A 13,437-nucleotide genomic window follows, 5' to 3' on the forward strand; every position below is an offset into this window, starting at 1 on the left:
GTGGAAGATGGACAACAACGGAATGTCAGGCAGAACAGAAATAATACTTAGAGTGTAAAATATATATTAATTCTTAATTTAGGCTTTTTTTCCTTCCATGTAGGTGTTGAAATTTTCATAAAGAGCAAGGAAACTGGAATGTGGTGTCGTGGAACTATCACCAAACTAATCCCTGTAAAAAGTAAAAAAGAAGAGAAGCCTTCTGATCCAATAAGATACAAAGTTTGTGATGTGGCAGTGATGGAAGTATTTCTGATTGATGTTGGGAGTTCAGAAGCTTTAATTTTCTCAGGGTATGTTCACAAAGAGTTGTTCTCTGCATTTGTCCTTTGAGAGTTGATACTTAAGAGTTTTTCTGTTAAGAAACAGTCAGCAAATATGCTTCAGTAGCTTTTTTTTTTCCTCATTGGCAATAGGTATGATGCTGCTGAACAACCTGAACCTTCTCCTTTGCAAACTATTGAACCTGATGATATCTGCTTGTTTGTAAGGAAGCCAGATAAGAATATTGAGGCAGAACTTGGAGCTGTTCCTCCTTTAGCAGTCCAGTGTTCATTGAAAGATATTGTTCCCAAAAATGCAGTAAGTAAAAGTTGTCTCTGCTACTTCAGGAGAATTTTATTCATTTTAAGATTTACATTAAAGAATTTGAGTGCATAATGTACCACAATCTTACTCCAGTCTAAACAGAATAAAACTTACTAATACAGAGTATATTTTAAAGTATATGTGTATCTATTAAAAGATGGCTTGCGTTGCTTTAGTTGGAAAGGAAACAAACTTAACAGCAGTCTGCCTTTAGAAAGCCTCTGGGTTTATGCTCATACATTTCAGATTTTAATATCAGCTTGACTTAGTTTTATGCAGTTAAAATACTTAATGGTCTATCACAAAATGATATTATCTTGTGTTGTCCTGGATATGAACTAAACAATCTGTGCTCTTAGGAAATACTGAATGCACTTCTGTTCAGATGCATCCATGCTCACTTCCTTGTTTCTGTCTTCTTTGACTCTCAGATATTATCAGGACTTTTGTTTTCTCTCTAACAGAGTGAAAGTTGGGGAGAGGAAGCAAAGACAAACTTTTTAGGGATGGTCAATAATAAAGTTGTTCTAATGACCATATTTAGAGAAGAGAATGGCGTTCTCATTGTGGATTTGAAAAAACCTCCACATAATAAAATCAGCAGTGACATGCCCGTATCCCTCAAGGATGCGTTAGTTTTTTTGGACTTGGCAAGGTAAGTGTCATCTGGTCTATGCTCTTATGACAGAAATGATAATGGAGTAATGATAATGTCATAAATGATACTGGAACTTAAAAAGTGAAGTTGATTGAGCAAGTTGTTTTTGCAGTGTTCGGTGTGTTAGTGTGTGATGTGTTCATGTTCAGCAATATCCGTTGATGCCCTTTTTTGCCTCCACTAATAAACACTAAACGTTCATTTTCTCTAATCAGAACTTTAATTGGACAATGAACTTTATTTCAGAAAACTATCAAATCTAAATTTCTGTGTAAGTTTGAGAACAGTGGTTTCTCCTTTTACCCCCATGTCATTCATCATCCCCTGCTGAGAGAAAAGCATGCCAAAACCAGCCTTGTGTCTTTGATTTGGACGGGAGGCAGTGACAGCCAGGCTGGTCACAGTAGGGTGGGTATAAGGGGGAGCTTGACGTTGGCATTGGGACAGAAGGGGGCTGTTTTGGAGGGACTAACAAAAGAGACAGGAGATAGAAAAGAACAGTGAGTGCTTTGGTGGTTATTAGGCTGATGGTAATGATACGTGGGAGATGACTTCTGCTGCATCTGCATTCCTCTGGTAATTGTTTTCCTCTCATAAGTGAGGGAAAGAAGACTTAAAAATGTTCTGTCAATATAGTGGGCTTCGCCTTTTTGGGGGGTAGAGAGGGGACAATGTAAATGCACATTTCTGTTTCCCAAATAAAATACTTAAAGGGGACAGCTGGCAGATATCTTACTACTGTGGTAGATTTGTTGGGGGAGAAATTAGAATTGGCTGTGCAGACTGCAAGAAGGAAAGTTCAAGCTGTTCACACAAATGTGGAACAAGTTACTTTTGAAATGTTTTCTTTCATTTTTTCATAGTAAAACTGACATACGAATATAGGTCTTCCTTCTCAGTCAACTTTGACAAAAGTTACTCAAACTCTTTTTGTACCTTAGGTTTAAGTCACATCTTCCTAATCACTTAGAAAATAATACGGTCTTGCGGTATAAACCACCTAAGATACCAGAAGAAAAAGAAGTCTTTGTTGTAGTTTGCCACATAAATAGTCCGAGTGATTTCTATCTGCAATTGGTAAGTTTAGAAATGAGGTCTGTTTAAATAGAACTCTGTACAGGTATTTTTATGTTGAGCTACTTGGAGTACACAACAAATGAGTTACAGTTTCCATTATTTTCTGATGTTAGTCGTCATAGGATTTCTGGAATTAACATACTAGATTAGCTGTAAGAATTCTAGATTAATCCTAATTAAACGCAGGAATTTCTGGAATGCCCTCAAATTTTTTGACAGTTTGCTTACATGGTTGATTTCCATGGGGGTGTGTGGTAGTTTGGTGTTAAGAATAGTGACTGAGCAGGGCAATATTCAATAATCTTTAGGGTCTTTAGTTACGAACACGTGAAGTGAATTATTGGTCAGTATGGGGGTAAGGAGTACAAAATACACTGCCAGAAATAATTTCCTTTAAAAGAACAAAAATACTGCTGAAAATTAAGAATTCTGATCTGTATGTGTTACAGAATGTTTTGTTGCTCTTAATTTAGGTAGATAGCCTGGATACTTCAGCTTTTCCAAAGAAAAACAAAGAGAGACACAAATACCAGGATAGCGAAGACTTGCAAATTGTCTGCCCATTTGAAGGCCAACCCTGTATTGCAAAACACAAAGATGGGAATTGGTACAGAGCACAAATTACAGGTTCTGGTTCTTCTGCTGTAATGCTAAGTAACAAAATCAGATGTGCCGCTTGATCAGTCACCCATTGGATGTGAATAATGAATAAAAAAACGACCGTTACATCTATTAGGCAGTCATTCTAACAGCTAGGTTCATAAATCCAGTACTGCTAATGTTTGTTGTATTTTTTTCTTACTCTGTGCTTCATATCCCTTGACGCAAAAGAAATGGTACAATTACTTTTTGGTATTGAAATTCTATTACATATTTTAATATTTCACATTAGCTTCAGCTACAGATTTGTCTATTATATCCAACCTCTGGTTGTAATTAGTATGGGGTAGTAATTCCTGTAGTAATCGCCAAAGTATTGGAGGCAGAGGGAGACCTCTAAGATGCCTGTATGGGCAGTGTACTTAATGTGCATGGATGTGTGCTTGCATGTCTCCTTGGCATGTAGTTAATATGCCAGCATCTCTTAAAATGATGAGATGTATCGGGTTCAGAATGCTTAAACTTAAGTCAAGAATCCAAAAGAGCTGACTCTTACATTTAAACAAACAAAAAAAAAATCATTAGCTTGTAGATCATGTGAAAATGTGATATTTTTAAAAGGGTGTAAATGTGGACTTTGCTTTGAAATTCTGATGATTTTGCTTGGATTTGATACTCCTTTTTGTTTGTAATAACTTGAAGATTTTGTCCCTGGATTGTTTTTCTTGAAGGGCTGCCACGTTCGCAAGAAGTTGTGGTCAAATACGTTGACCTTGGCAGCGTCGCTAATGTAACTCTTAAAGACATATGCAAAGCAGAAGATGAGATTCTCAGCTTTCCAGAAAAGGTAAGTTATTGCTCAAACTAACAACTGAAAATAAATAAAATGCAGATGGATGGAAAGGGAAACACAGAATTGCTAAGATTATCAAGTAAATGAAATGTCAATTAAGTGATGTCAGTTTCAATTGAAATCCAGTGTTACCTTGGGTTGGGGTGTGTATGTGGGTGTGTATGTTTATTCAAATACTTCCTTTTACTCCATCATAGAAAGCATAATTAATTTTCACATTGTAACATTTTCAAACAGTAATCTAATAGAACTGTATCTTTGTTTTAAAGCATTTGAAGTTGGGTATTTTCTAAACTTTTCGTTTGAAGGGAGTTTCCCCTCTTGGCAAGGAAAAAAATGGGTGGGAAAAAGTATTTCTGTCAAACAAAAAATGCACACAAGTTTAAAAAAAAAAAAAAAAAAAACACCTTCTATTGTTCATCAGATAGTTCTGGTTGTCAATCCTAATTTTTCTAAGCTTTAAAACTTGATGTGTTTGTTGATAGGTTTTATAGCCTGTTTTAGGCCACGGAAGTAGTGACTGTTGTAACTAACATTGGCTGGCATCTTGTACAAAAAACAGGATTTAGCTGTTTATATTTTGAACAGATGTTTCTGGGAAGAGTTTCAACAGAAATAATTCAGCTGTTCTATAATGACAGCAAGGGAGAGGAAACACTGAAAATGGCAAAATGCTTTTGCTGTTGCAGGAACTTAAGAAATACTTCCTATTGCTATTAGGTTTAAGGCAAGTAGTAGAAAGATGCGCAGGCCTGCATTTGCTTGCATTGTTATGGTTTCATATCTTCAATTAAAAGAAAAAAAAAGGATTTAAAATCCTCTGAAACATGAATGAATACAACACTGCAAAACCGAGGATTCAGAAGGTAGGAGTATCAGAAGTGAAGCTGCTTGTGTGCAGGTCTGTCCTGTTGCACGTAAGCATTGTTAACTCTTAATACACGATCATGTATTCTGTAGATGTAAGTGTCAATTGGTTGTTACAAGAGATGTTAATTAGGCTGTTAAAGGAGAAGCCCGTTGATGCAGTTTGCACTCATTTTAAATGACTTTGGTACTGCAGAAATAGTGCCAAAACTGGAATGAGAAGTGTTAAAGTATTGTTGGTTTTGGCATCCACAGCCCTTTTTGTCTAACAGTTATTTAACCTGTCAGTCAGTCTTATTTTCTTATTCCTGACTGCCTGTATCCTAAGAACATCTCCCAAACATGCTTATTTCCATTACCTTTCTCTTTTTTTTTCCCAGCCTCTGTTACTCTTCTTACTTTTCGTGCAATAAACAAGAAGGAAGAAATAGTAATATTCAGTTAACTAACTTAAAATTGAGCTGTAGTATAGGTACCAAGCTTTGAAGTAAAGATGCTAAAGAGGAATTATTTTAAACAAAGTACTTCATCTCATCAGATTTGTCTTTTTTTTTTTTTTTTTTTTTTTTGTCATCATAATACCTTACCAAAACCTCCAAAAACCTCCAGAAGTATTCTGACATAAGTTCTGTGGTGTTCTGGCATCTCTGTAAAATCCTTGTTGTAGTCACGTTAGGCTTAAATGTTTTAAGTTTGTATCGCTACATTAAGTTAAGCAAAACAGGTTTAAAGTTTTCCTCTTAATCTCTCTGTAATAACCTTTGTTGTCCTCTGCAGCCGATTCTGTACCTACCCATGAAGGGAGGCAAGGAGAAGTAAGCTCTATTTCAGCAAGACTGTTACTGAGTTTGAGCTTTATGTCCATCTGCAGGCTACAGGGTTGGGGGACCACATGGGTCTTAAGTCTGATCAAATGTTGTTAAAGTGGAATCCTGGTCATGCTGTCCTGCATGGGTGCAAAATCAAGGTGTTGTTTGGTTTTATTCTAATGGGATGGTATTGAGACGTGATGGCAAATGGATAATTTGAGTTGTTTTTCAGGCAATCAAGTGTAGGCTGGCTTACATTGAGCCTTACAAAGCAGCAGATGAGTGGAACAGAGAAGCCACAAGAAGATTTGAAGAAATGACTGAAGATAAATTTATGGTGTGTTCAATTGTTGGTAAGTTATCACAAGTGTGTTGGTTTCTGCTTAAGTATTATTAAATGAACTCAAATATAGAAACGTGTACTATTACGTCTTTGAAATGTTTATATCCGTACTTGTGATGGGTAGCCTGGAGTGTGCACATCCAGACATGAACTAACTGAAGGAGGTGTAAAAGACACAACCTCAGATGAAAGTTCTGTTACATCTCTTGTTGTGGGCCACGCCGGTGGAACAGGATTTAAATATCCTGGTTTATAAGATGACCTTGTTTCCAAAATTCCAGTAACCCTCAACAATTCCTGACTTTAATGGTAGCTGTGAATGTGATTGTTGTTGCTCTAAAACATCCCCAACCCCCAAAAACAAATTTTGATTAACATATGTATGCCTTAGTAGAACTTTTCTCAATACCAGTTATTGTTAATATGCAGGTAGTTGTTTTTCAATATGCACAGAACAGTGGTTTGGAGCCTATCTAATACTTGAAATTACATGCAGCAGTTGGTTTCTTGTAATTAGTGTCTTCTGATTTTACAGATGTGTGCAAAGCTAAACCTCTCTATCTTGTTGATGACTCAGAATCAATTCTATAAATCATATGTAATTTCACAAAATTTGTTGCTTCATACCATTTGCTGTGTCTCTGGAAGAATAAGTGGTCTTTACTGTAATTGATTAATACTATGTTTGTTACTAATTCACAGAGGTTTTGAAGAACAACATTTTATCTGTTAAACTCTTTGACTCCCACGCTCCTTATGGAAGAGGCTCCAGTATTAACTGCCAGCTGGTTAAAGAGAACCTTGCATCCTACATACCTGGGTATGTGTTTGCTCTGCATAACTCAAAATAACTCAAAAAGTCTTTGGAAATACTGGATTTGTGAAACAGAACTGTTGGCTTTAGTATGTCACCTGAATGGCTGGAATTGGCCACTTTTGTGATGAATCTTCCCAAACTGGTTATTAAGGTTCCCATTCTTTTGTATTAAGAAAAGAAATATCCACCCTTACATGTTTGAAGTACACTTAAGGTAACTCATCTCTTTGGAAGTTCTGCTACTAGAAGAGAAACTCTCGGGTAACCAACTACAACAGCGACAGACAGAAGAGTTGGGAAGAGATGAGGCCTTTGGAGGCAGTCCTGCTCCATGTAGTTTGTTGGCGTTTAGAAAAGATATAATCCATGAGTATATTCGTGAAGATCAATAATTATTCCTTAATAACTTCTGACTGCTGATGAGAATAAAACGATTGTTAAATAGCTTTTGTTTTGAAAGTGGAATTCAAGTTCTGCTTTTTTCAAGAGGAAGCAAGTAATTGGCTTTTCATCTCTTAGTTCAGAAATACAAATAAATCCTAAGAACACTATTATTGTACCGATGACATTTTTAATAGCTTTTTGTAAAGTTAAGCAGCTTTATTTAAACCTGAATTGTTTCTGTTGGATTGCTTTGTTGTCACTAGGGTATTTTCTTTTGTTGTGGTTCAGCTATACTTAAAAGCCTGGTATCAGCCTGCAAACAAATGGATATGTTACCTTCATATAAGATGCTGTAAGACTTTGGTAACTTGAGTGATCTGTTGGGTTTTAACTATGTGTGGTGGGTTGGCCTCAGCCATACAGTTGTTTGTTCACTCACACCTCCATATTTATACAGCAGGGAAAACAGAACCAGGAACAAGAAAACTCATGGCTTAAAACAAAGCCAGGGAAAGCACTTACCAAGTGCTGTTACTGGCAAAACAGACTCAACTTGGGAAATTTAACTTAATTCATTATTGATTAACATAAATTGTTAATATAACAATTGTTAATAGATTCAGGTACTGGAAAACAGAAGGCAAACATAATTCCTGTCTTCCCCCTTTAAATCTTCATTTCTAATCTTACTTCAATTCAAACACCTCACTCCTCCTCCCTCCTTTGGTCCGTTCTTACAGAAGCTCCCCTTGCAGACCTTGCCTTGCACCACCAACACTTTAACTTCTATACTCAATATTCCTTTTAGTTGGAATGATCCTTATATTAGTGGGGGGTGGTAAAGGGATTGCTCTGTTTTTTTCAGAGGGTCTTGGCTTACGTTGTTTTACGCTTGTGGCTCTGGCCCTCCATAGATAATTTGTTGCACTTTTCTCCCTGAATTTTGCATTTGTGAAGACAGATGGCCTGCAACAAAGCGAGAGACTGGAGATGAATTTAAACCTATTTTTAGAACATCCAGAATCACATCTGTCATACGCTTACTCTGTTCAGTGATGTTCAGGAACACCAACGTCAGCTCTAAATGAGTATGAGATGGTGTAAGCAGGAGAGCACAGTGCTCCAGTAAAGAATACTTGCTGAGAAGCAATATTAATTAGCAAACATCAGTAACCCTACTCCTGAGTTAAGTACATAAAGTTAAAGAAAAACTCTTGAACTCTGAAGTTCATTCCAAATTTATTTTTTTTCTGATGGTCTGCAATAATAATGCTATACTGGAGTTACCAGAGGGGGCTGTAGGGTGTGTAACATGTTTCTAATTTGGAGGTGCTTGCCACAGCAGACTGCCTCTGGGTGGAGACCATGTGATTGTTCAGACTCCTTGTACATGAGGCAGGCGTATAGATGAATTGTGGTGCTCATTTCAGGATGTTGTGAATGACTCAATACCTAAATAGTAAGGAATATTATCTCCAATAGTTTAATTCCTGTGAATGAAAAGAGAGGTAGTAGATCTCTGAAAACTTGGAATTTTCTCCTTGGAGGCCCAGAAATGGTAAGCAGTTAAACTCAAGCTTGCTGTTTCCCTCAGTCTGTGGTATATTCAATAAGCCAGTTCTTTTTGCATTAACAGATGATTTTCCAAGCTGTAGGCTGGGCTGTTTCCCAAATGGATTGCTGTGTACCAGCCAAGGCTTGATTGCTTTTGGGCTTTATTCTGTCTGATTCACACTATTAAAACAAGTTTTCATCAGGGTATTCACATGACCAGCTTCATGGAGTACTCTAATTAGGAAAGGTGTTACGTTGTATCCTCAGGGAATGCTAGAAAGGTAAAGGTTTCATGGGCTTAGTATTTCCTTACTTCTGAAACAGTTATGTACATATCTCGATGTTGCAAGTTTCACCCAGAGGCAACATTACTAATAGCATGCTTCTGGAAAGCAATTTGGTATCTTTTATCCAGACATGAGCATTAATCTTTTGCAGTTTGTTTTATATCAGGCTTGCTTCTCTTCTGGCAGCCTACATCTGACTGTAAAATTTGCAAGGATACTTCCTGAAGGAACATTAAAAGAAAGTTACTATCATGAGTGTTGAAGGACTATTCACAAATGCTTTTGTTTTTTTTCTTTTTCTGCTTTTCTAAGTTTTTTCTTTGTTCTTAATGTGTTCAGTTGTAACCGCTGAGCTCCTCTTGATTGTTGAAAATGTGTTTGATATTCGGATTCTGATTATTTCATGTTCTTTACAGGTACGTTGAAAGTACTTCTGTAAGGCCCAATGAAATATGGGATGTTCCCGTAGAAGAAACTGCTGAAAACTTGAAAGATTTAAATCCTATAAACATGAGACCACTGGAGGAAGAAAGGGATTTCAGATCGCTTGCTAAGAAAGAGCTACAAGTGAGAATTAGCCATGTGGTGTCTCCCAGTAAAATCTTTATACAATGGCTGTCATCAGGAAGTATACTGAAAAGGTACTCGCATGCAGCTTTTCTAGAGAGATGTTTATGTTATAAATGGATGAAGTATAGTTAGAGCAAACTGCTTAGGATTGCATTTAGCAGGGGGTACTCTTCAAATGTTTTTGATTTGTTCTGCTTTGAAAAAAGTACAGGAACAAAACACAGATACGCACTACGTTGTAATTCATTAAATATTTGTGATTCCAAATTAAGTACATGATCTAACTCCTATTGCAAATTACACTTCATGTACTAAGTACACTACCCAGAAAGACTAAATATTTCTGCTTTTTCTTCTCCTCTTTTCTTTGTTAGAAATCTAAATAGCAATATCTTTTAAGTCTTGTAACTTCAGTTAAATTATTTCTTTCTCCATGATTCTAATATGCTGTTAGAAAAGCTTGAAAGCAACTTCTAAACAATATACCAACTTTACTTGGGTACCTGGAAGCAGTCTGCTTAGGTAACGCTACCTGCTGCTTGAAGATGTTGAAATCAATGTCAGTGCCTAGTGCAAGTTCCTTATTTGCTGCCTCTTACTTTTCCTTCCTTTCTTCTTTTTACTTCCTTGCATCTGCCTATCTAGACTCCCATTAAATTAGTCATGGTGCTAAATGAATGCCACACACTAAAGTCGTAAAGAGAAAATAGTCCATTTTTCAAATAGTGCCATACAGAAGGTCCATAATCCCTCAGATAAATTCATCTGTTCAAGAAAGTGCTGTTCAAGAATCTTAAATGGATTGCATCTGTTTTTACAGTCTCGTTTCATGTATTCCTAATGTGCCATAAAGTAAAACTGTAGCATTATGTGTCTGTTAAACAACTTCTAAAATTGTTAGTGTATGCTAGTTAACTAGTAATTGACTAAATAATACCCTGCACTCATCGGATAAAATTTTACCACTAGGAATGTGCGTTGTTCAATGTTAGTTTACAGGAGAAGATGGCTGCCTTCTACAAAGAATCCCAGCCAGAGTCAGTGAAGTGGGAGTGTAATATGCGCTGTGCTGTGTATGTACACGAATTGAAACAGTGGCAAAGAGGTCAGATAAGCAAGATTGTCTCTGAAACAACTGCAGAGGTAAGCTCCCATCATAAGAGGGTTAATTTTTTTTTTTTTAAGTTTATAATCATGCATTGATTAAATAATCTAAAACTTAAGCTGCTTCTCTGCTAGTATTTTCTTGTATGGCTTTTTGCTTTAGTCAAGCCTTTTAAGTTGCACTGTACATTGTTACAAATGAGATTACTGCCTCATAAAGCTCAAACGCATTTAGCAGGGAACCTGATAGTCAAAAAAGGCTCACGAGGTTGACTTTGTGTCTGTTCATGCTGCACTTGGCAGCACAGCACAGATTGCCCAGCAGCAGCCCAGCACTTCAGCTCAGATTCCAGAAGCAGTGCAAACCTGAGGGGGATGTTAAGTCAAACCTAATGAGCCTTGCTTGGAAGATGGGGCCAGCTGAACCAAGTGCCACGCTGCAGGAACATGGAGTCGTGCTCTTCCTTGAACCCTGTGCTGGTGACGAAGCACTGTGCCATGGAGGTGTAACTTCTCACACAGTCCTAGATGCGGGTAGATGACTGCTTCCTTCAGAAGCCTGGCTTTGTAGTAATACCGATTATCCAGGGCTGGTTTACAGCTGGTTCTCCCCAGCATCACCACATTACGCCTCAGGGATGCGCTTCATAGGAAGGAAAAGCAGGACTTCGTATGCTTATTTTGCATCATCACCTGCTTTCTGAGGCTGAGAGCCCTCAAAAAGCCATGTCAGTTACCATGTCAGTTGGAAATGCTGGAATTACCACAACTTTTTAAAGTTACGATTCTACAGATAGCAATTATTTATTGTTATATTGATTGCATGAAATGTTAGCTGCATGAAGGGCCAGTCAACCTTTACGAGAGAGAGCTGCTGGAAAACACAGCGCTTTTGCCAGCTGAGAGTTTATGGGTTAGAATTAGCGGGCAAACTGCTGTGGGTACTGTGGTGGATGTCTGCTACAGATCACCTGATATGGAAGCAGAAGACTTACTAGGACAACTGGAAAAAGCCAGTTTTCAGGCTCAGGTCCTCATGGGTTATCTGCTGGAAGGGCAATACAGTAAAGCAGAAGCAATCCTGGAGTTTTCTGGAGTGCATTGATGATGATTTTCCAACACAGGTGACTGAAGAGCTGGCATGGGGAAGTAGTTTGCTAAAACTGATGTTGATGAACAAGGAAAAACTGGCCAAGGATGTGAAAGTAGTGGGCAGCCTTCGCTGCAGTGACCAGAAGGTGGTAGAACTCAGGATCTGAGAAGAAGAAGTAAGGAAAGGGCAGGATCCTGAAGGCCTGGGACTTCAGGAGAGCCAACTTGGGCTTCCTTCAGGAATCTACTTGAATGAATCCAGTAGGATAAAGTTCCAGAGGGAAGAGAGGTCCAAGAGTTATTTTCAAGCATCATTCCCAAGGTCAAGGTGGATCCATCCCACATGGAAGAAGTCAAGCAAAGGCAGTAGGAGGCCTGCATGGATGACCATGGAGCTCCTGACAAAACTAGTGACAAACCATGGGAAGGGGGATAGAAGAGGTGGAAGCAGGAAGCAGGAGCAGGTGACCCAAGAGCAGCATGGAGATGCTGTCTGGTCATGCTAGGACAAGGTCAGGAAAGCCAAAGCCTACCTGGAGTTGATCTGTTGTGGGATGTGAAAGACTGCAAGAAAGGTTTCTACAAGCATAATGGCAGTAAAAGAAATAGAGGAAATGTGGGCCTTCCGCTGAATGGGGTGGGAGGCGTGGTGCAGAGGACATGGGAGCAGCCAAGGTACTTGATGCGTTTTTCACCTTAGTCTCTGCTGGTAAGGTGCACCTTCAGGATAAGCTTGGCCCAGTAAGAAAGTTTGGAGCAAGAAAGACAGAAGAGAATGAGGATCAGGTATGGAAAACCCTTAAATAAGGGGGACATACACAAGCCACTGGCACCTGATGGGATGCACCCCTGAGGGCTGAGGGAGGGAGCTGGCCAATGTGTAAGGCTTCTCTCTATAATCTCTGAGAGGTCATGGTGATGGGGGGGTGTTCCGGGGTCCTGGAAGACAGCAAATGCCACTCCAATCTTGAGGAAGGTCAAGGAGGATCTGAAGATCTACAGTCTGATAAGCCTCACTTCACTCTCTGGAAATAAGATAGAGAAAATACTCAAAACCCTTCTCAAAACATACAGCAGGAAGTGAGAAGTGAGCATGGATTTCAAGTGGGAAACTGTGCTTGACAAACATGTTCGCGGTGAGGTGATTAGCTCAGCAGTAAGGGGGGAGCAGGGGTCTTGTCTTGACTTCAGCAAGGTATGCAGCGTTCATAGGTTTAGAAATTGAAATACACTGACACAACTGAGGGAAAATAAATTAGCTTAAGCAAGTTAACAGTCTCTGTAAAGTTGTTTACATGTGAAAGCATTTGTGTTTTGTCCTGTCAGTGATCTCTTACTGTCACTTTTGTTGTGAGAAGGTCATTGATCATTGTGTGCCTTGATGATTTCACTCCATTATAAATCTTGGTAATGTTAGGCTAAATTTTCTTTCCCCTGTTCAGGCATGCTTGGAGTTACCATGTTGTTACAGGCAATGTTAAGAGAGAGGTTTCTGTTTTGTTTCTTGTTTGTAACAGGTAATGCTCTATGATTCTGGCGCTGAAAAAACAGTGGATATCAGCTGTCTAAGAAAACTTGAGGAAAGCATGAAGAGAATTAAGACATTAGCAATTGAATGCTCCTTAGTAGACATAAGGTAGCCTTTCCCTTACACTGAAGCTTCAGCATTAGAAACCTGATAACGACATAGCGCAATATTTTCCTGTATTAATGGTGGTGACCTAAGATCTGGATATGGTTTGCTCCTTGGATAAAAAAAAAGAGCAGTGAGAGTTGTCATTTCTTTTGCAAAGGTTTTGTTGTGTGTTTGTTTGTTTGTTTTCTAAGAGTTAGG

General features: G+C 38.4%; 1 protein-coding gene across 3 annotated transcripts in view; it reads left to right on the forward strand.

Annotated features, from left to right (window-relative positions):
* RNF17 (ring finger protein 17) overlaps positions 1-13,437 on the forward strand; it is a 45,093-nt gene that overhangs the window by 18,582 nt on the left and 13,074 nt on the right. For all 3 annotated transcript variants that reach the window (XM_084491906.1, XM_084491905.1, XM_084491907.1), the window contains 11 exons: positions 104-293; positions 417-582; positions 1,053-1,243; positions 2,188-2,323; positions 2,797-2,950; positions 3,655-3,770; positions 5,685-5,805; positions 6,498-6,615; positions 9,254-9,478; positions 10,400-10,550; positions 13,121-13,239. In XM_084491906.1, coding sequence (XP_084348032.1) covers positions 104-293; positions 417-582; positions 1,053-1,243; positions 2,188-2,323; positions 2,797-2,950; positions 3,655-3,770; positions 5,685-5,805; positions 6,498-6,615; positions 9,254-9,478; positions 10,400-10,550; positions 13,121-13,239 — 1,687 coding nt within the window. The remainder of the gene's footprint in view (positions 1-103; positions 294-416; positions 583-1,052; positions 1,244-2,187; positions 2,324-2,796; positions 2,951-3,654; positions 3,771-5,684; positions 5,806-6,497; positions 6,616-9,253; positions 9,479-10,399; positions 10,551-13,120; positions 13,240-13,437) is intronic.

The sequence above is a fragment of the Aythya ferina genome (genome assembly GCF_964211825.1).
Source record: "Aythya ferina genome assembly, chromosome: 1".
NCBI classification, from domain to species: domain Eukaryota; kingdom Metazoa; phylum Chordata; class Aves; order Anseriformes; family Anatidae; genus Aythya; species Aythya ferina.